Raw genomic sequence first — 23,110 nt, forward strand, 5'->3', positions numbered from 1 at the left:
GGAGAGATTTTTTTTTTTTTTTTTTTTTTTTTTTACTGAGATGGGGTCTAGAGATTCTTCACAGAGGAGGAAAATCTTGAACTGGGGTTTTGTTGGATTAGCAGAAGTTCTCTAGGTGCATGATGCAGGGAGGGTCGTTCTAAGGAGACACAACACAAAAGAATGTTTCCCCAAAAGCCAGTTAGAGAAATGGTTAACACCTGGAGAGTGGTATACATTTTAAAAGCAGCAATAGATAAGGCAGGAGTGGCAGGCAAGGGCCAGATCATGTAGAGTTTTACAGGCCATGATAAGGAGCTCAGACCTTACCCCCAAGGCCATGAGGTGTCATTGGAAGGGTTTAAGAAAGGAAGTGACATGATTTTCTAGCAAGATCTCTCTAGAGGCAATGGAGAGCTGATAGGAGAGGGGCAAGAACAGAGGCCTTGTCTTAAGATGAGTTTGCAGTTATCTGGCATATCATGTCAGCTTCCACTTAGTGACTGAAGTATTAATTCTTCAAGTATAGACAGAGAGTCAGCAGCAGTAGCTGACTGGTCCTTGTACCAAGTTCCATGGAGGATGACATTCAGAAGACAGATCCTACTCTCAAGGACTTGATCATCTCAGTACAAACAAATCTCCCTACCCTTGGGTTCCAGTCATGGAGTTCTTCCAGGTGTTGGCAACTCTTTTCGCTGTCATATGTGTGGTATCTTATCCCTCTTTTTTGAGGAGAACCAAGTAGCAGTTGAAATTATTGTCATTTTAAAGGTGGAAAGCCTGAGGCAGAGGGTGCAAGGGGACTTACCCTGCTTCCTCCGTCTACCAGGACAGGAAGTACATGTGGTGCTTTGGTCCCCGAGCTGGGACTTTTGATGGTGCCCCAGTTCCAAGGTGATTCTTAACCTGATGGCCATCCATCTGTCCTATGGGGCCTGAGGTCATGCCCTGTGGAGCCGGGGGAGCACAAAACCAGAGTTACAAGAGACATTTCCCTTCTGGAGTTTATGCCATCTATTCCCAAGTTCACATGCCCAGCTCCAACTTCTCTGAACACCACACTTACATAGACAGCTGCCTACTTGGTATCTCCATGTGGCTGTCTAAAAGGCATCTCAAATTTAATGTCCAAAAGTGAACCCTTGACTTCTCCCGCCTCCACCCCTTTCCAAACCTGCTCTTCCCCTCAATCTTTCCTCATCTCTAGAAATGGCACCACCATTTTCTCAGTTACTTGGACCAAAAAGAATCTTTACTCTTCTACATCCCCAGCCTACAATTCATCTCTCACCAACTCCATGGCTTGGGTCAGCTAGGCCACCTTTATCTTTGGTCTAGGCCACTGCAAGAACCTCTTAACTGGTCTCCTTGCTTCCATATTCCATGATCCTCACCTCTCTCTCTACTCAGCAGTTAGAATGACCACTTTACAGAGTCAATTCCACCATGTCGCCTTCTTGCCCTCAGCTCTCTGATGCTTCCCAAGGCACTCAGATTAAAAATCCAAATCCTTACAGTGGCCTGCAGAGCCATACTAATCTGGTCTTTAGTTGTCTCTGCAACCTCATCTTAAGCAAAGGGGAGTATTTCTGGTATTCTCCCCCTTGTTTAACCATGCTCGGTCACACTGCCTTCTTGCTATGCCTCAAACATTTTTGTGGTACGCGGGCCTCTCACTGTTGTGGTCTCTCCCGTTGCGGAGCACAGGCTCTGGACGCGCAGACTCAGCGGCCATGGCTCACGGGCCCAGCCGCTCTGCGGCATGTGGGATCTTCCCGGACCAGGGCACGAACCCGTGTCCCCTGCATCGGCAGGCGGACTCTCAACCACTGCGCCACCAGGGAAGCCCATTCCTCAAACATTTTTAAGAACTTTTTCAACTCAAGGCTGATGTTCTTGCTGTCCCTCTGATCAAAAGACTCTTACAAATGTCTATGTAACTCCTACACTTCACTCAGGTCTCTCCTCAAATGTCACCTCCTCAGAGACACCTTCGCTGACAATCCCACTTAAAGTGGCATCTCCCACCCTCAATTCTGAATTCTGTATCCTCTAATCTTCTTGATCTTCTTTTTTTTGGCCATGCCACGAGGCTTGTGAGATCTTAGTTCCCCAACCAGGGATCGAACCCATGCCTGCTGCATTGGAAGCGCTAAGTCTTCCACTGGACCACCAGGGAAGTCCCTAATCTTCTTTATCTTCTACCAACAAATTATTGTATTATTACCTGCCAATCTAGCATAGTATAGTACAGTAGAGTATTATATCTCAAGCACTTAGAGATATGCCTGGCAGTAATAGGAACTTAATAAATATTTGAATGAATAAGTTTAGTCAAATTATAAAAATGTATAATTATATATAATTCACACATTAACTCCATCTCATAAGGATATTTTTTGTCAAACCATTTACTGAAGAACAAGCACCAAATCCACTTTTACATTATTTGTCCCCAAGGTAGAACTCTACTTTTTGTCGCCTTGTATTTGCTCAGTTATTATTGGTTGAGCACCTTCTAAGTGCCAAGAGGTGTGTAGTACAACGGTGAACAAGACTGACACAGTCCTGGCCTCTTGGAGCTTGGAATACATTCCCACCTCTCCTCAAATACAATTAAGTCAGCACTGAGCCGGTGGTGTAGCCTGTATGTGCCAATGGGTGAGAACAGGATATAGACAATGTTTTTGAAAATATTAATCCATGGAAAAAGAAAAGCCCTTGGTTTTTTCTTTGTGAAGAAACTGCACTCTAAGCATGATTTTTTTCTCCTTAAAAAGCAGACTCTTGGGTGATCATCAATTTTTTTTTTCCCTGTTACACTTGTCAACTCCCTCTGCAGGTCAGTCAGTGCAGCTCACATTCTGAAGATCATCTGCCAACTATCCTTCCCAATAGGTGAAAGAAAAACTCCCTTACTCATGTCACTTGGAAAACTCTTGATTACAAATGACATTCTACTTTTGTAGATTAGTAACAGAAGAGGAAAATATTTTTTCCCTGAGAAACTTAATTTATGAAATAAAATCTTGCCTAACAGTGGAATTTCCTAAAAGATTCTTCTGCTTACCAAACAAAGCCAGTGTGCTTTACAGGCAGTGGAAGAGGAGGGAGAAAAAAAAAAGCCTGGACAAAACTAGTTGGAAAAGAAATGGAAAAAGTAGAATGCTGGGCAAACTCAGTTAAGCGATCTCAAGCATGAATTTTATTTATGAGATACTCGTAACACACACCAAGCTGGGGCGATTAAACTAAATGCCCTTCAAAAGCTGAGACTCGGCTTCCGTGGTGGCGCAGTGGTAGAGAGCCCGCCTGCTGATGCAGGGGACACGGGTTCGTGCCCCGGTCCGGGAGGATCCCACATGCCGCGGAGCAGCTGGGCCTGTGAGCCATGGCCACTGGGCCTGAGCGTCCGGAGCCTGTGCTCCGCAACGGGAGAGGCCACAACAGTGAGAGGCCCGCGTACCACACACACACACACACACACAAAAAAAAGCTGAGACTCAAATTTCCAACCAATCCTTGGCTGCATTGGCCTTGTTTTTCCACTGCATGAATCATACTTGCCTTACAAAGAAATTCCCAAACAACATGTCCTTTTGGTCATGTTTTCTCCCACAGTCCCACACATTCTGCCATTTTCTACATTATTTCAGGGAAAAGTTATTACAGAGAAGCCACAACTGTTTTAAATTTGACCAGCTTTACATATGTGGAGCCCTAACCTTGGCTTACTCAGCAGCAGCCCTAAGGGCCAGACTCCAGATTTAGACAGATGGAGAGTTGCACTCCTCTCAGAGACAAACCTGATGGAGACAGAAGCTTCAATTATAGGGCAATAGCCTTATTTAGCAACTTAGTACAACTTTATATTTCTCCCTTGTCAATTTAAGCTTTTTGAGCACCACGACTAGAATCTCTCTACGAAAGTTGTTGAACTGTCTGGTGTCATACCTAAAATAATAGAACAAAGATATATGGGCCAAAGGTTTGAGACCCTAGGGGGGAAAAAGACATTTCAACATCCCAAACCCGGGAGGTTCCACATATATCTACCCAATATTCAATATGAGAAAGATTTCTGCTGAGAGTTATGCCTGTTTTGAGATGCTCTCATCTACCTGCAGTTATGGATCAGTGAATTCATATTTAGGAGTTCAAATATATACAGTTAATAAATGAAGAAAGCAATGATGGATTTCAAATTTGAGTATCTCTTTTTTGTGCCTTTTTTTTTCTTAGCCAGCTTCCCAGACTTGATGCAGAAGTTGAAATAATTCAAAGCCATTTGCAGAGGTTGTGATACATGGGTTTTCATTAATACTGGCCCGTGTGATTTTTTTTCCCCTCACATGAATTAATATTTAAATGAGAAGTTACTTCACCAAAGAACAGTTGACAAGCAGCTTCTTCAGACTTTTTAAAAGAATGTGATAGGCCTTTACACAGAGCCAGAAATTAAATAATGGACTACTCCATTGCCTACATTTGTTCTAAATACATGATTCCAGCTCATGAGTTCTGGGGCAGAACTTTTGTCCCCTGGAGCCAGTAAGAATGGCCAAGAAATAAGACCTGACAGTTCTGTGTGTGTGATTTTTTTTTAATAGATTAGCACAGCTAATATCAAATCAAATCCCTATCTAAACAAATTTTCTTAATGCAGTATGGTAGTAAGTTTAATGCACATAAGACTAAACAGTTTTTTTTAAATTTTAGAAACATTCTCGTGAGCTGAATTCTTAGAGTCCAAATGATTTTTATATAGGGCTCCAAATTCCATGCATTCATGATTAAAGCATGACTTGCAAAACTGTTCAGCCTTTCAACTCAGAATTTTATGAGTGAATCTCCTGCCCAGCTACACTCCAAATATTAGGGGATCTTGAAACTTCACTACCCTCTCCAACTCTCATATTCCCCGACATGATTTTGTTTTGTTTTTACCACGGAACAGAATCAGAGTAACTTCCAGATACCATAAAAGAAATGGTGTTTGAGGACTTAGGTCATTCTGCTTACTCAGGAATTAATTTCTTATTTTGAGCTTGTCACTGACATCTGTATGACCCTGTATAAGTCAGACTGTCGTCGTTAATTTCTTAGCACTTAAAAGATATGCTTCTGGAAACATAAAGATGTGCCTGGAGCTAAAGTCTAGTGGGAAAAATAGATCAAATTGCTGTCTCAAATCTTCTTTTCTACCCTTGTCAAATCCTAAGGTCCTATTCAGCACTTTTCCTCAAAGCCTCCTTAATTTCCCTTTTCCTTGGCCAGACTCTGGTCACCCTTAACTCACTAAAGTAGCTGCTGCCTCTCCAGAGAAGATACTCAGAATTCTTTTCAGAATGTACCAGGCTCTATGTATGCCAGGTGCTAAAGTCTCAGTGGTGAACAAATCAACACACACCAGATTTGCTTTCACCAAGCTCATTTTATAGGGACTAGCAACACCATTAGCTCATCCTAGAGTTGTAATTCTGGAGCCCTAACTTATTGCTTAGTGAGACTTTTTTTTTTTAACTTTTTTATTCAAGTATGGTTGATTTACAATGTTGTGTTAATTTCTGCTGTACAGCAAAGTGATTTAGTTATACATATATATATTCTTTTTCATATTCTCTTCCATTATGGTTTGTCACAAGATAATGAATATAGTTCCCTGTGCTATACAGTAGAACCTTGTTGTTTATCCATTCTATAAATAATAGTTTCCATCTGCTAATCCCAAACTCCCCCGTACCCTCTCCCCCTTGGCAGCCTCTTTCTGTTTTGTAGATTAGTTTATTTGTGTCATATTTTTGATTCCACATATAAGTGATATCATGTGATATTTGTCTTTCTCTGTCTGACTTCACTTAGTATGATAATCTCTAGGTCCATCCATGTTGCTGCAAATGGCATTATTTCATTCTTTTTTATGGCTGAATAATATTCCATTGTATATATGTACCACATCTTGTTTATCCATTCATCTGTCGATGGACCCTTAGGTTGCTTCCATGTCTTGGCTATTGTGAATAGTGCTGCTATGAACATAGGGGTGCATGTATCTTTCTGAATTACAGACTTGTCTGGATATATGCCCAGGAGTGGGATTACTGGATCATATGGTAATTCTATTTTTAATTGTTTGTGGAACCTCCATACTGTTTTCCACAGTGGCTGCACCAACTTACATTCCCACCAGCAGTGTAGGAGGATTTCCTTTTAGTGAGAGAGATTTCTGTTTCTCAAATGTTCTCTTGCTGACTGGCAGGACCGTTGGGCAAGGATTTTGTTTCTGTACCTCATTGTGCAGTATGTTGCCATATCAACAGGAATGGCTGACAACTTTGTTATTTTTCTAGCATATCAGTGGGTCCCTGTTCAGATGCCTCCTGTTGTCTGTATTGCCAGGTAGGGTCCGTGTGCCACATGTGATCTCAGAGCCAGGTTGCACTGCTGTGATGTGTTTCACAGCAGCGTCTTGGGAGCTTCCCTGTCATCTTTCAGTTACTCAGTAATAACGAAGACAGACATCTATGGAGTTCTTGGCTCCATAGAACACAGAGACAATCCCTATGCACACGTGAAATGGCAAAATGCGAACTCCATCAGTGAAGTCCCGGGTGCAGCTGGTCCATCCAAAAAAAGTCCCTGCTCTGCTGGTCAGACCAAGATTTGTCTTCTAGGTCCAAATCTCATACGCACACCCAACTCAGCTTTATTACAGTGAGTCATCAAGAGTTCATCACGTTTTTGAGGGCACTTGAAAACATGTTAAATAGTGAAGAAACTAGGAATACTTGATCTGGAAAGGAAAAGAGATCAGGGAGGGCAATGAGAGCTATTTTCAAATAGGCTTGTCACATGGAAATTGATTTGGGGTTGCCCGAGAGGGCATGACTAGAACCAATGGGCAAGCAAGGGAAAGACGAATTTAAACTCAACCTAAGGACAAACTTGCTAATTAGTGCTGTCTAAAAAACTTGCTAATTAGTGCTGCACTGCCTTGGGACGCCGTGAGTTCCTTATCATTGGAGGCACTGAAGCATGATCTGGGTGACAACACGGCAAGGGTTTTGGAGTGGAATTAAAGCACAGACTACAGAGGAAATGTTGGATTAGATGATGTCTGCCATCTCTTCCATAGCTGTGGCTTCCTGGCTGTGTGCAACCAGTGCTCCACAGTTCCCCAGGGCTTTGTGAGCACAAGATAGATTAACTGAAAATGATACTTGAGCCCTAGCTGGAAGGGGAGCTAAAGTGGGGCAGCCCCCAAAGGTGCAGGAAGAACCATCCCCACAGTTAAAGCTAGGCTGTCTCACTCTGGGATCCTTGGAAAAGAAACCAGTGGAGAATGCAGATGCAGGATGAATTTTTTTTTTAAAGAAATGGGTCATTAAGACCTCTGATGCTAAGGCCTGAACCAAGATGGCGGAGTAGAAGGATGTGCTCTCACTCCCTCTTGTGAGAACACAAGAATCACAACTAGCTGCTGGGCAATCATCAACAGGAAGACACTGGAACTCACCAAAAAGGATACCCCACATCCAAAGACAAAGGAGAAGCCACAATGAGATGGTAGGATGGGGTGATTTTGCAATCACAGCAAAATCAAATCCCATAACTGCTGGGTGGGTGACTCACAGACTGGAAAACACTTATACCACAGAAGTCCACCCACTGGAGTGAAGGTTCTGAGCCCCACGTCAGGCTTCCCAACCTGGGGGTCCGCCAACGGGAGGAGGAATTCCTAGAGAATCAAACTTTGAAGGCTAGTGGGATTTGATTGCAGGACTTCAACAGGACTGGGGGAAACAGAGACCCCACTCTTGGAGGGCACACACAAAGTAGTGTGCATATCGGGACCCAGGTGAAGGAGCAGTGACCCCAGGGGACACTGAACCAGACCTACCTGCTAGTGTCGGAGGGTCTCCTGCAGAGGCGGGGGGTGGCTGTGGCTCACCGTGGGGACAAGGATACTGGCAGCAGAAGTTCTGGGAAGTACTCCTTGGCATGAGCCCTCCCAGAGTCTGCCATTAGCCCCACCAAAGAGCCCAGGTAGGATCCAGTGTTGCGTTGCCTCAGGCCAAACAACCAACAGGGAGGGAGCCCAGCCCCACCCATCAGCAGTCAAGTGGACTAAAGTTTTACAGAGCTCTGCCCACCAGAGCAACACTCAGCTCTACCCACCACCAGTCCCTCCCATCAGGAAACCTGCACAAGCCTCTTAGATAGCCTCATCCACCAGAAGACAGAGAGCAGAAGCAAGAAGAACTACAATCCTGCAGCCTGCAGAACAAAAACCACATTCACAGAAAGATAGACAAGATGAAAAGGCAGAGGGCTATGTACCAGATGAAGGAACAAGATAAAACCCCAGAAAAACAACTAAATGAAGTGGAGATAGGCAACCGACCAGAAAAAGAATTCAGAATAATGATAGAGAAGATGATCCACGACCTCGGAAAAAGAATGGAGGCAAAGATTGAGAAGATGCAAGAAATCTTTAACAAAGACCTAGAAGAATTAAAGAACAAACAAACAGAGATGAACAATACAATAACTGAAATGAAAACTACACTAGGAGGAATCAATAGCAGAATAACTGAGGCAGAAGAATGGATAAGTGACCTGGAAGACAGAATGGTGGAATTCACTGCTGCAGAACAGAATAAAGAAAAAAGAATGAAAAGAAATGAAGACAGCCTAAGAGACCTCTGGGACAACTTTAAACTCACCAACATTCGCATTATAGTTGTCCCAGAAGGAGAAGAGAGAGAGAAAGGACCTGAGAAAATATTTGAAGAGATTATAGTTGAAAGCTTCCCTAACATGGGAAAGGAACTAACCACCCAAGTCCAGGAAGCACAGCGAGTCCCATACAGGATAAACCCAAGGAGAAACACGCCGAGACACATACTAATCAAATTGGCAAAAATTAAAGACAAAAAAAAATATTGAAAACAGTAAGGGAAAAATGACAAGTAACATACAAGGGGGGCTTCCCTGGTGACGCAGTGGTTGAGAGTCCGCCTGCTGATGCAGGGGATGCAGGTTCGTGCTCCGGTCTGGGAAGATCATACATGCCGTGGAGTGGCTAGGCCTGTGAGCTATGGCTGCTGAGACTGCACGTCTGGACCCTGTGCTCTGCAACGGGAGAGGCCACAACAGTGAGAGGACTGTGTACCACAAAAAAACAAAAAAAACAAAAAAAAACATACAAGGGAACTCCCATAAGGTTAACAGCTGATTTCTCAGCAGAAACACTACAAGCCAGAAGGGAGTGGCATGATATACTTAAAGTGATGAAAGGGAACAACCTAAAACCAAGATTACTCTACCTGCCAAGGATCTCATTCAGATTCGATGGAGAAATCAAAAGCTTTACAGACAAACAAAAGCTAAGAGAATTCAGCACCACCAAACCAGCTCTACAGCAAATGCTAAAGGAACTTCTCTAAGTGGAAAACACAAGAGAAGAAAAGGACCTACAAAAACAAACCCAAAACAATTAAGAAAATGGTCACAGGAACATACATATCAATAATAACCTTACACGTGAATGGATTCAATGCTCCAAACAAAAGACACAGGCTTGCTGGATGGATACAAAAGCAAGACCCATATATATGCTCTCTACAAGAGACCCACTTCAGACCTAGGGACACATACAGACTGAAAGTGAGGGGATGGAAAAAGATATTCCATGCAAATGGAAATCAAAAGAAAGCTGGAGTAGCAATACTCATATCAGATAAAATAGACTTTAAAATAAAGAATGTTACAAGAGACAAGGAAGGACCCTACATACTGATCAAGGGATCAATCCAAGTAGAAGATATAACAATTATAAGTATATATGCACCCAACATAGGGGCACCTCAATACATAAGGCAACTGCTAACAGCTATAAAAGAGGAAATTGACAGTAACACAATAATAGTGGGGGACTTTAACACCTCACTTACACCAATGGACAGATCATCCAAAATGAAAATAAATAAGGAAAGACAAGCTTTAAATGACACAATAGACCAGATAGATTTAATTGATATTTATAGGACATTCCATCCAAAAACAGCATATTACACTTTCTTCTCAAGTGTGCACGGAACATTCTCCAGGTTAGATCACATCTTGGGTCACAAATGAAGCCTCAGTAAATTTAAGAAAATTGAAATCATATCAAGCAACTTTTCTGACCACAAAGCTATGGGATTAGAAATGAATTACAGGGGAAAAAACGTAAAAAACCCAACACAGGGATGCTAAACACTACATTACTAAGTAACCAAGAGATCACTGAAGAAATTAAAGAGGAAATCAAAACATACCTAGAGACAAATGACAATGAAAACACAACAGTCCAAAACCTATGGGATGCAGCAAAAGCAGTTCTAAGAGGGAAGTTTATATCTATACAAGCCTACCTCAAGAAACAAGAAAAATCTCAAATAAATAATCTAACCTTACACCTAAAGGAACTAGAGAAAGAAGAACAAACAAAACCCAAAGTTAGCAGAAGGAAAGAAATCATAAAGATCAGAGCAGAAATAAATGAAATAGAAACAAAGAAAACAATAGCAAAGATCAATAAAACTAAAAGCTGGTTCTTTGAGAAGATAAACAAAATTGATAAACCATTAGCCAGACTCATCAAGAAAAAGAGGGAGAAGACTCAAATCAATAAAATTAGAAATGGAAAAGGAGAAGTTACAACAGACAGAGCAGAAATCCAAAGCATCCTCAGAGACTACTACAAGCAATGCTATGCCAATAAAATGGACAACCTGGAAGGAATGGAAAAATTCTTAGAAAGGTATATAACTTTCCAAGAGTGACCAGGAAGAAATAGAAAATATGAACAGACCAATCACAAGTAATGAAATTGAAACTGTGATTAAAAATCTTCCAACAAACAGAAGTCCAGGACCAGATGGCTTCACAGGTGAATTCTATCAAACATTTAGAGAAGAGCTAACATCCATCCTTCTCAAACTCTTCCAAAAAGTTGCAGAGGAAGGAGCACTCCCAAACTCATTCTATTAGGCCACCATCAGCCTGATACCAAAACCAGACAAAGATACTAGAAAAAAAGAAAATTACAGACCAATATCACTGATGAATATAGATGCAAAAATCCTCAACAAAATACTAGCAAACAGAATCCAACAACACATTAAAAGTATCATACACTATGATCAAGTGGGATTTATCCCAGGGATGCAAGGATTCTTCAAGATACACAGATCAATCAATGTGATACACCATAGAAACAAATAGAGAATAAAAACCATATGATCATCTCAATAGATGCAGAAAAAGCTTTTGACAAAATTCAACACACATTTATGATAAAAACTCTCCAGAAAGTGGGCATAGAGGGAACCTACCTCAACATAATAAAGGCCATATACAACAAACCCAAAGCAAACATCATTCTCAATGGTGAAAACCTGAAAGCATTTCCTCTAAGATAGGAACAAGACAAGGATGTCCACTCTCACTGCTATTATTCAACATAGTTTTGGAGGTCCTAGCCATGGCAATCAGCAAAGAAAAAGAAATAAAAGAAATACAGATGAGAAAAGAAGAAGTAAAACTGTCACTGTTTGCAGATGACATGATAATATACATAGAGAATCCTAAAGATGCCACCAGAAAACTACTAGAGTTAATCAATGAATTTGGTAAAGTCGCAGGATACAAAATTAATGCACAGAAATCTCTTGCATTCCTATACACTAATGATGAAAAACCTGAAAGAGAAATTAATGAAACACTCCCATTTACCACTGCAACAAAAAGAATAAAATACCTAGGAATAAATCTACCTAAGGAGACAAGAACCCTTTATGCAGAGAACTATAAGACACTGATGAAAGAAATTAAAGATGATACCAACAGATGGAGAGATATAGCATGTTCTCGGATTGGATGAATCAATACTGTGAAAATGACTGTACTACCCAAAACAATCTACAGATTCAATGCAATCCCTATCAAATTACCAATGGCATTTTTTACAGAACTAGAACAAAAAATCTTTAAATTTGTATGGAGACACAAAAGATCCTGAATAGCCAAAGCAGTCTTGAGGGAAAAAATGGAGCTGGAGGAATCGGACTCCCTGACTTCAGACTATACTACAAAGCTACAGTAATCAAGACAATATGGTACTGGCACAAAAACAGAAACATAGGTCAATGATACGAGTTAGAAAGCCCAGAGGTAAACTCACACACCTATGGTCAACTAATCTACGACAAAGGAGGCAAGGATATAAAATGGAGAAAAGACAGTCTCTTCAATAAGTGGTGCTGGGAAAACTGGACAGCTACATGTAAAAGAATGAAGTTAGAACACTCCCTAACACCATACACAAAAATAAACTCAAAATAGATTAGAGACCTAAATGTAAGACGGGACACCATAAAACTCTTAGAGGAAAACATAGGAAGAACACTTTCTGACATAAATCAAAGCAAGATCTTTGTTGATCCACCTCCTAGAGTAATGGAAATAAAGACAAAAATAAACAAATGGGACCTAATGAAACTTCAAAGCTTTTGCACAGCAAAGGAAACCATAAACAAGATGAAAAGACAACCCTCAGAATGGGAGAGAATATTTGCAAACGAATCAACAGACAAAGGATTAATTTCCAAAATATATAAATAGCTCATGCAGCTCAATATTAAAAAAAACAAACCACACAATCAAAAAATGGGCAGAAGACCTAAATAGACATTTCTCCAAAGAAGACATACAGATGGCCAAGAGGCACCTGAAAAGCTGCTCAACATCACTAATTATTAGACAAATGCAAATCAAAAGTACAATGAGGTATCATGTCACACCAGTTAGAATGGGCATCATCAGAAAACCTACAAACAACAAATGCTAGAGAGGGTGTGGAGAAAAGGGAACCCTCTTGCACTGTTGGTGGGAATGTATATTGATACAGTCCTTTTGGAGAACAGTATGGAGGTTCCTTAAAAAACTAAAAATAGAATTACCATATGACCCAGCAATCCCACTACTGGGCATATACCCAGAGAAAACCATAATTCAAAAAGACACATGTACCCCAATGTTCATTGCAGCACTATTTACAATAGCTAGGTCATGGAAGCAACCTAAATGCCCATCAACAGACAAATGTATAAAGAAGATGTGGTACATATATGCAATAGAATTTTACTCAGCCATAAAAAGGAACAAAATTGGGTCATTTGTTGAGGTGTGGTTGGATCTAGAGACTGTTATACAGAGTGAAGTAAGTCAGAAAGAGAAAAACAAATATCATTTATTAATGTGTATATGTGGAACCTAGAAAAATGGTACAGATGAACCGGTTTTTAGGGCAGAAATCGAGACACAGTTGTAGAGAACAAACGTATGGACACCGAGGGGGAAAGCGGCAGGGGGAGTGGGGATGGTGGTGGTGGTATGAATTGGGAGATCGGGATTGACATGTATACACTGATGTGTATAAAATGGATGACTAATAAGAACTTGATGTATAAAAAAAAAGAGGAAACATATTTATTAGGTTTATAGACATGTGCAATTTAAAAAAAACACTACTGTTACATTGAAAAAAAAAGATATATAAGAAAATCATTGATTGTTAGTGTGTTGGTGTTTTATTCAGTAAAATTACCAAACTCTCATTGCTTTTCATAGTTTAACAGTTAATTCTCTTGGCTTATAGCTGCTATTGAGAAATCACAATCCCTCTCTCAGATTCCAACCTGAGCCAGACTTAGACCCAGAGTCTATCAAATACAGTGGAGTCTATGACCTCTTGAGGATAGAAACTATAATGCCATGGGAAGAGTTATATAGCAGCAATTTCTTTCAATCTTCCCACAGAGTGACCTATGGCTGGGATTTTCCTTCAGAGGGATAGGAAGAGTTATTGCATCTTGCACCTGACATGTAACATTCTATTATATACTACAGTGTCTTCAGAAATAAAAAATAAAACTATAATTATTTGTAAAAAAAAAAAAAAAAGACCTCGGATGCTAATGGATGGAGCACTAAGTAGAGACGAACTCTGTAAATAGCTTATTATTATAAATCCAACTACAGCTCTTATCTCTGTAAGAAGAGGGACCTCCAGTCAAGCGGGTCTATACTATGTCATAAAGGGGGCCGTGTACATGGTCTGTCTGCTGTGGGCAGCACAATCTCAATGCCCAACAGTCAGTTTGGAGTCCTCTGTTTTATGTGTTTGTGTAGAACTATACCCTGTGGCATTGAGGGGGCATGAGTGTGGTAGCTCTGAACTTGATATTTTCTGAAGCTAATATATCAATGCAGTGACCAAACCCACATGAGTTACAGTTTACCAAATGTGTTTTTTAAGCATATGCATATATATATATATGGTTAAAAAGCAGCAAATGCTAGAGTACATTTGGTTTAACTCCAATCTTCCTTCGGCTAGGTCACACCTTGAAGTACAGGTACTCTATCAACTCTTGCTCTGCCCTAGTTATTACTGGCTGAACAGCCACCTCATGGACCCATGCAACACTGGGTCGGTACAAAGTCTCACTCAGCTCCAAAGCACAGCTCTGCAAAATGCCTCTCCTGGCCCCTTGTGCAGTGGCATCTTTGATTTACGTCTCTCTGTGAAGCTTCTGGTCCGTGTTGCATCCTGACAATATGAGCAGTTCTTATCAACCATAGTGGATTTTGTAGAGAAAAGAGCCATTTCCAAGCTGAACACGATGGAAGATGTTTGCCCTGTGAGGCATTAGTGTAGTGCTCTCAGACTCTTCCTTCCAGCTGTAAGAGATGGGATCGTATTATTTTGAAATGGGCTAAATATAAATGAGGCTGCCGGCCTATGGCTGCCTTCTGTGACCTCTGCTTACTCCCATCGTATAAACATTATAGGCAGTTTTGAGTCAAATCTCAAAAGAGCAGAGAGAAAGTCATCAAACAAAACAAAGACAAGCCTTTCCATGAGAAATGCTACTCGGTTTTAGCCCTCTGGTTTTCTCTGAATATGAGATTTGTCCTGTTTTTTTCCAGCTAGAAGCAATTGGTCCCACCTCAGGAGACTCCTTTGTGTGCTATCCATATCTCTTTCCTGGCACCTGCTTCTGACTCCCCCTGAAGTAGAACAATCTCCCTGAGAGCAGGAGCCATGTTCCCAAGGCTCTTAGTGCAGTGGCTGGTCCAGAGCAGGCACCTGTCAGCCACAGGGACAGAATGTTTGTAGAATGAGACCTGCCAACAAGCGGAGGTCCACAGGGGAGAACGTAGAGGCCATCAGAATCCCTTCCCCCTAGCCAAGGAAAGGAGAAGAGGGAGTTAATGCTTGGGCTCTTAGAGTAGAAAGAAAACGATACAGCAGCCAGGCGGTGCAACTGGTAACCACTGTGTCCAGAATTTGTCTAGATCAAAATCTAGAATGTTTAAGGGAGAGAAGAGAAGAGAGGAGAGGAAAAAGTAAAAAGGATTTACCTATAGCCTGGTCTGCCACTTGAAAGAGTCACAATTGTTAAACAGTCCTTTTGCCCAAATTATAGCATTCCAAGAAATGCAAGAAAGTTGCTGTGCTCCCTCTTCGAGTGTCTGTTATTTTTATTTATTTTTTGTTTGTTTGTTTGTTTATTTTTTGGCTGCATCGGTCTTAGTTGTGTCATGCGGGATCTTCACTGAGGCATGCAGAATCTTTTGTTGCAGCGCCCAGGTTTCTCTCTAGTTGTAGCGTGTGGGTTTTCTCTTCTCTAGTTGTGGTGTGTGGGCTCTAGGACACGTGGACTCTGTAGTTGTGGCGCACGGGCTCCAGAGCGCGTGGGCTCTGCAGTTTGCAGCACACAGCCTCTCTAGTTGAGGCACGCAAGCTCAGTAGTAGTGGCCTGCGGGCTTAGGTCCCTCGTGGCATGTGGGATCTTAGTTCCCCGACCAGGGATAGAACCCATGTCCCCTGCATTGGAAGGCGGATTCTTTACCACTGGACCATCAGGGAAGTCCCAAGGTTTGTTATTTAAATGACAGAACTGCTGCCCCCATCTTCCTGACACAGATTATGTGAGTATGAAATAAACAAGTTCCTGCCATTCTCTCCTTCATTCAGTCTTTCTGTGACTCCCCTCTTCTCACACTCACCCCACACTCACACCAGTGGAAAGAAAGGCTATCTAGTGCTAAGGGCCATTTCTCGACACTGAATCCAGCTGTTCCTGAGAATTAGAGCCAGGATAAACACATTAGCCCATTTTCCACCTTCAACTTCAAATGCTCGGTAAGAAAGAGCATCAAATAGAATCTCTCTGAGAGCAATTTATAAGGTGGCTGGTAAGAGCTGAGGATCCAGCCTTGCAGGGAATTTATTTCCAAGTAAGTTGATACCAGGGCTATTTATTGGGGTGTATTCCCGCCAAAGTCAGCATTTGAAAATCCAGTGTGAAATTCGTGCTGGAAAATGTGAATTAAATAGCTCTTAGGCTACTTCTTGGTATTTGGGATTTTGCCTAGCAAGTTGATTCAGTATGTAAAAGCCTCAGATTTTCTCAATTATCACGAGGTGGTTAGGCCTGCCACTGCTGCCGGTCCAGAATGAACGTGGTGCAACATGTGGGCCTGGATACAAACCCACCACCACCACCGAGATCCTTCAAAACGTCGGAATTTCCCTGAAGATAAGGAACACATCTGGGCTCAGCAGTTGAGGTTTTGACTTGAATGTTTGCCACTTCTTATCTTTTAGTAATTTTTCCTTCAGAAAGTTCCAAATGAGATAACCTCATTTGGATAAGTGAGACCTACGGTATAAAGAAAGAGACAGTTATTACAAAATACTCTTCCGAGAACTGAGTTTAGTTGGTTAATACCATAGTTCTTCATGTCAGCTTGCTTCATTATTGTTTCCTGGGCTTGTTATTTTTATCCTGTTCTGACACAGGCTTTATATATGATGAGAGACACCAGGGAATTCAAGATAGGCAAATGAGCAGAGGAAGGGTATGTAAGTGATGACTGGGCAGGGCAGCAGAGGTGATGATCAGGCTTGACGTGAAGGAGAGTGAGCGAAGGACTTAGACTTTCTTTGTAGCGTTTCCTACATTTATGTGAAATGAGTCAACTCTCCTGGCCCACCATCCACCATGATGTTTACAGTAGACACTGCACTTTAGCAGGTGTTTTTAAACATTCATCTAATGTACAGCCACCCAACTGATGACCCCTAAGCTTCTTCAAGAGATGGCCGAGAAGAGACATTAATATAAGAATGTAAAGTCTTGAAGATTTGGGCTGGACAACTGTGGGGATTTGATTTATTGGGGGGTTCTTATTGCTTAAGGTTTTAAGACAAGGTCCCTGTTCTGGAGAGTGGGAGTGAGTTATGGGTCATGGGAACGAAGCTGCAGAGAGGCAGGAAGCGAATATCTCCACTCCCATTGTCTGAGCCCATGGAGAAGAGCGTGGACTTTCCATGGCCCCCTTTCACGACCTGACTTGTCCATGGTATGACAACCATGCCTGTGAAGGAAGAGGGTAGGCAGGCCGCTGTCCATCTGGGCTGTGATGCTCAGCCGTCGGGGGATGGGATGTAGAGGGGAACGCCTAGAACTTATTCCTCTCTTCTCCGCCTTCCTTGTCCTCCAACCTAGCCTTTCCTGGTTTCTAATCAAATCTAGTCATGACTTAGCCACGGCCAGCTTTTACTCAAGTGACAGGGAGGTCAGCAGACTACGCCATCTTGGACCATCAGGGAGCCTTGTTATAGATGTTTCACAGGTCCAAGGTCTAGTCTATCTGGCCTGCAGATCTGGAACTTCAGTAGTCAGCAGTTCTGGAATAATGACCCACACCCTTAGACACAAGTGAAACTCATCTGTGGCAGAGAGCCAATAGGTAAATTTATGGTGTGGAATGAACCTTCCTAATAATCAGTGCATTTGCTATTTGCAATGCTCTGTCCAAGTGTCAGGGGACATAGCAGAAAGGACTAGTCATCACAATTAGTGGCTGCCACATAAAAAAGGATCAAGGCAAAGGCGTTTAATCAGGCTGCATTATAACCTGCCGTCATCCTCAGATTTCTGAAACGCTCATCCTTTCCAATGCGCAAATGTTTGAAACTGTCAGACACGGGATTCCTCTTCCTGCAGTGGCAGTGTTGCTGCCACCAACTCCATTTCTTTTTCTTTATTGTTTACCTGTGGTCTTAGACCTTCGATCTGGGATTTGGGCTGGGCTACCACTTTACACTGTACATTCTGTTCTAGCTGGAAAGTCCAACAGACATGGCTTGTGTGCAGTGGAACCCATTCATTAAAAATAAAGTAGCAATGTCCAACAGTATCTTTTCAAAGACTGTTGAATGAGTCAAACCTTCCCTAGTTTTTCCCTTGAAGCGACGTTCATTACCCGATTTAGGGATAAAGGAAATAACTCAAGTTATTGCTAAATTACAAAGGGGGCATGGCCATGGAAAATACTAGAAATAATTTTTTTTCATTAAAAAAAGGTAAAACCAAACTCATCTTGGTAAGCCACTGGTGCTGGGTGCTTTGAATGGAAGCTCAGAGTGGCTAACACCTGTGTCTTATCACACAGGCCAGTGAAAGGCGCATTCACCTCGTGGTGTCCCGCCAGCTTCGGCAGCAGAGTCCTGACATCTTTCAGGAAGCTGGCTGGAACAGCAGCAGCAGCCGGTCCCCAGGGTCAGAGGACAGGAGCAACACTCCTAAGGTGAGGCCCAGCCAGGGTATGTCCACAGCTCCTGCAGGGAGCTCTTTCTTGGGAAGCCTGCATACCTGAACATTTTTAAGTGTCACCTCTGGACTTCATCACTTAAACACTATTTGACTTGTCTTGTAAAATGGAAAGCCCCAAATCCCATCTTCGAGAACTGGTGAGATAACAGGTGTCTTTCATCCAAGCAGGAGAGAGGAAGGTGCGTGAGAGTTTTGAAACCTGATCTTGAAAACCAGACCTCATATAGGGACCTAATTTCTAGCCTAAGCCAGATGGATGTCGTGTTTTTCCAACAGGCATTTGGTTTAAGGACTTCTCCCATTCACTTCGAAATGAAACAAGGTTTGCTTGGTTTCTAGTTTTTGAAGTTCCCAGTCTGCCTGAAAATTAATGATTCCCCTTTAGTAAGTTTGTTTTTGCAAGAAGGACCCAGGAAGATAATAAAAACACTTGAAGTTCATGTAACATTAGTTCATGAAGTTCGTGTAATAATTGGGATTGGGACAAACCAGAGAGCATGTGTCCTTACGGCGTTAAATTCCAGAAAAATTTTAAAACACTGTGGATGAAGCAGAATGCATCTCTAGGCAGAATGCCTCCTTCAGGGCAGCAAAGTGTAGCCTATCTTTAAGTGAGGTGACTCAGCACAATATGTACTTCTGTCATGGCTTTTATTAGAGGTAATACTGTAACCTCTCCATTTGGATGGGTATCTAAGCAACACAAACCTTGTTTAGTGCAAATTCAGAGTCCTATAGCCGTGGCTCGGCATCCTGTTGTGATGGCAATGAGTTTCTAGCTATCATTCCTCCTGGGACCTGGTTTCATTAAATCACTTGTCACTAAAATCTTACAGGTAGCCCATTCTTCTTGCAACAGAGATTAAGGAATGCCTACATTCTACATAAGGCTGTGTTTCAGTCTGGAATAACTCATGAGTTTGAGTTTTTGAGCAGTGGATACAGAAACAGTACTCAAATTTTTGATTTTGGAATACCTCTGCTTTATATACTGTTAACTGCACAGCCTACAAAGCTACACCACCTCTCCTTTCTCCAGCCAGTCAGACAGCCATGCCCCATAAATCCATAAATTTCAGGTTTATTTACAATAAACAATCTAGAAAAACCAAGTACCTCCTGCTAAAACCTTTTATGGATAAGGACTCCCTGGTGTCTTTTTGCTAATAAATACCATTAGTGTTTAAATTAAACCAATGGTGTTTATTAATGGAAAACTAGCTTATTAGCTCAATTAATTAAAGTTTTAATCTAATTATAGTTGAGTTAACTAGACCATATTCTATTCTGGTCATTACACCACTAAGAATGCAGCTTCCACCAGCACTGTGGGCTGTATAATCCCTTCCGCCTAACCATCATGCATCATGGAAACAGCTGGGTAATCTGATAACTTGTTCGCTGCAACCTCCTGTCATGTGTCCAGTTCCTGGAAAACATATATAACAGACTGGCCTAGTGGGAAATTGTAAGTATTTTCATTTTAATTTATAGTTCTATCTGCCTTCTGAAATGTACAAACACACACACACACACACACACACACACACACACTGGCATATTTCAAATTAAACTAAGACACATAGACATTTGATGATTTCGTTTTTTATGATCCTACTAAAGTTTTATTTAGAAAGCAACATGGCTTTTTGAAAGCAGGAGCTTAAATGATTCAAAGAAATACCAAAGAAGGCAAACCAAGATTTGTGAGACAGAGAAGTTGTTAGCCAATTGAAAAGTTAAAGAAGGACAGGCATCAAATTTAGGAGTGTGGTTACCTCTGTGGGAGAGGAAAGGAAACGTGACCAGAGGAATATCACAGAGGGACTTGAGCTGCACACAGAACCTGTATTTCTGGTGCTGCATTGCAGAGTACACGGGTAGGTCATTATGTTCATCTTTATACTTTTATTATACGTCTGAAATGTTTTCTTTTAAAAATCCAAAGCAAACATTCCATAACGTATTTTAAGAGCTGAATGATGAGTATTCAGGTGCCCATGATACTTTTTAATCAGTTTGAACTGTGTCATAAAAAATTATATTTTTAAACATTAGGGAATATTCTGAGGTCTCCACAGTAGGGAAGGGGGTGGGAACAGAACACGGGTGGAAGAGAAGATCTCTGTTGTATGTGGCTCTTCTTCTTTCAACCAAAATTAGGCAACTCTGGGTGTCAAGGGTTCGGGGTGTCGAGGGATGATGACTTGGGTTTTTCTGTCCCTAACATGGATCTCTCTCTGGTGGGGAACTGAGTGGCTGTTAGAGGCACAGGACACCTTGATTTGGGGTAGCCCAGACATTCATGCTGAGCCTGTACCTGCTCAACAAAACATCCCTGTGCTCAGTGCAGCAAGATTGCTTGGTGAGCACTGAGGAGGTATGATGGAAAGACTCTGTCTCCAGGGACTTGTATCTGAAAGCATAGACAGCACATCTCTTCAGCCAGGAGGACATAGCTTTCAGCATTCAAATCTTATATGTCATGTATTTTATTTGACAGCACTGAAGTTGGTTTGAGTTCTCTATTCAGTGAGACAAATTCTTTCTGGAATAGTTGGGTAATTAATTCTTTCATGTGTGTTTTTCTGACCATCACCTGAAACTTGATAGATTAATTTATATCACGTGTTTAAATGGTACCTCTAAAAGCAGAGCGGTGTACAGGGGAGAGCAAGGATTTAGGGTCAGACATCCTAGGTTTCAGCACTCAATCTTTCTCCTGCCAGTTGTGATTCATTGATCAAATTTTTTTTTTTAATGGTGAGCCTCGGTTTGCCTGGCCTGACACATGGAAGTAAACAACAAATAATTTTTTTCTTTTCCTAAAGGAGTATCTGGCCAGTCTGTACATTATTCAGGCAATATTTATTCATGACAAAATAATTAAGGCCTCAGTAACACTCCCTATTAACTGGAGTGGCAGGAGAGAAGCCAATGGAACTTCTGGAATATTTCACAGGATATGTAATTTTGCTGCTTTCACATGAATTTAGCAACATATTTTTTAACCAAAGTATTCTCAGATAAAAGCCATATCTTCCATTTAACTGCATTTCTTTTAGCCATAGGTTTGCTGTATGTGGGCATTCTGACCCATTTTATAGATGAAGTCAGAGGAACCTGGAGTGATTACAGTGTCATAAAATCTCTTGCTTATTACTATTAGAACCCAAATAGCGCTTCCCTGGTGGCGCAGTGGTTGAGAATCTGCCTGCCAATGCAGGGGACATGGGTTTGATACCTGGTCTGGGACGATCCCACGTGCCGCCGAGCAACTAGGCCCGTGCACCACAACTACTGAGCCTGTGCGTCTGGAGCCTGTGCTCCGCAACAAAAGAGGCCGTGACACTGAGGCCCGCTCACCACAACTAGAGAAAGCCCTCACACAGAAATGAAGACCCAACACAGCCAAAAATAAATAAATAAATTAATTAGTTAATTTAAAAAAATTATATAGAACCTAAATAGCAACAAACGATGTTCAAACTTTCTACTAGAAAGGCAATTAAATTATCGGAATTTTTTTCACCTGGGTAAACATTCTAAATACTGTATTGCTAAAACCCCATACTCGATGAATTGTGGGAAATTAGCATTTTCACAGCGTATTGTTGAGATTATAAATGATAGTGCTGTTTCAAAGGTAGTTTATCAATATCTGTCAAAATGTTAAATGCTCAGGCTCTTTGATTTAGCAGTTATACTTCTAGGACATTAGCCTGAAGAAATATTTACACAAGTGCACAAGATATGTGTGTCTAAGGATATTCACAGTGACACTGTTTAATTTTGTGAAAGACTGTAAAAAACCCAAAAGGTCATTAATGGTGGATATGGCATATTCACACAATGAAATACTAGGCAGCTGTTCAAGAAGAGATAAAGTGTGTGTGTGTGTGCGTGCGTGTGTGTGTGTATTTACATAAAAAAGATGTCCTTATTTTCCAGAGCATTCCATATGTGTATAAGGCACCACCTTGAGAGATTGACTAACTACCCTTACAATACCCCAGGCCCCCTAGAAATAATGGAGTTAAGCCCTTCTTTGAGAGCACAGGGAATAAATGCCTTATGAATATCCCCAGGAACAAGCTGAAGCAGCAGGGCAGCCTGTTGGAGTCTCTGGGTTTAGAGCTTTGCCCTGAGTTGGGGGCATTTCAGAACTGCCTGCATCTCCAAGCTGGGATCTTTTGAGAGATATTTGTGGTTAAAGGAAGAGACATCCTGAATCTAATTGCTTTTTAAAAAGGAAAAGTCATGTACTAAGAACAGATCTTGAGATCCCCTCCAAGTCTACTCCTTTGCCTCAGCTGGAATGATAGAACCACTATGTTCATACTGTTACTTGCTTGTCTTGTCTTGAAACTTTTCTCTGAAGAAAGCCCCAT

The 23,110-nt window shown here is 41.5% G+C and overlaps 1 protein-coding gene and 1 long non-coding RNA gene across 4 annotated transcripts in view; one reads left to right on the plus strand and one right to left on the minus strand.

Moving 5' to 3' along the window:
* The window catches only part of LOC308626953, a 786,846-nt gene that overhangs the window by 124,743 nt on the left and 638,993 nt on the right, over positions 1-23,110 (minus strand). The window lies entirely within an intron of this gene.
* LNX1 (ligand of numb-protein X 1) overlaps positions 1-23,110 on the plus strand; it is a 126,314-nt gene that overhangs the window by 90,739 nt on the left and 12,465 nt on the right. For 2 of the 3 annotated variants that reach the window (XM_081252343.1, XM_081252345.1), the window contains exon 6: positions 18,559-18,693. The exons of the other annotated variant lie outside the window; for it this stretch is intronic. In XM_081252343.1, coding sequence (XP_081108469.1) covers positions 18,559-18,693 — 135 coding nt within the window. The remainder of the gene's footprint in view (positions 1-18,558; positions 18,694-23,110) is intronic. 3 annotated transcript variants of the gene reach the window in all.

Source organism: Mesoplodon bidens, assembly GCF_964165515.1.
Source record: "Mesoplodon bidens genome assembly, chromosome: 1".
Taxonomy (NCBI): domain Eukaryota; kingdom Metazoa; phylum Chordata; class Mammalia; order Artiodactyla; family Ziphiidae; genus Mesoplodon; species Mesoplodon bidens.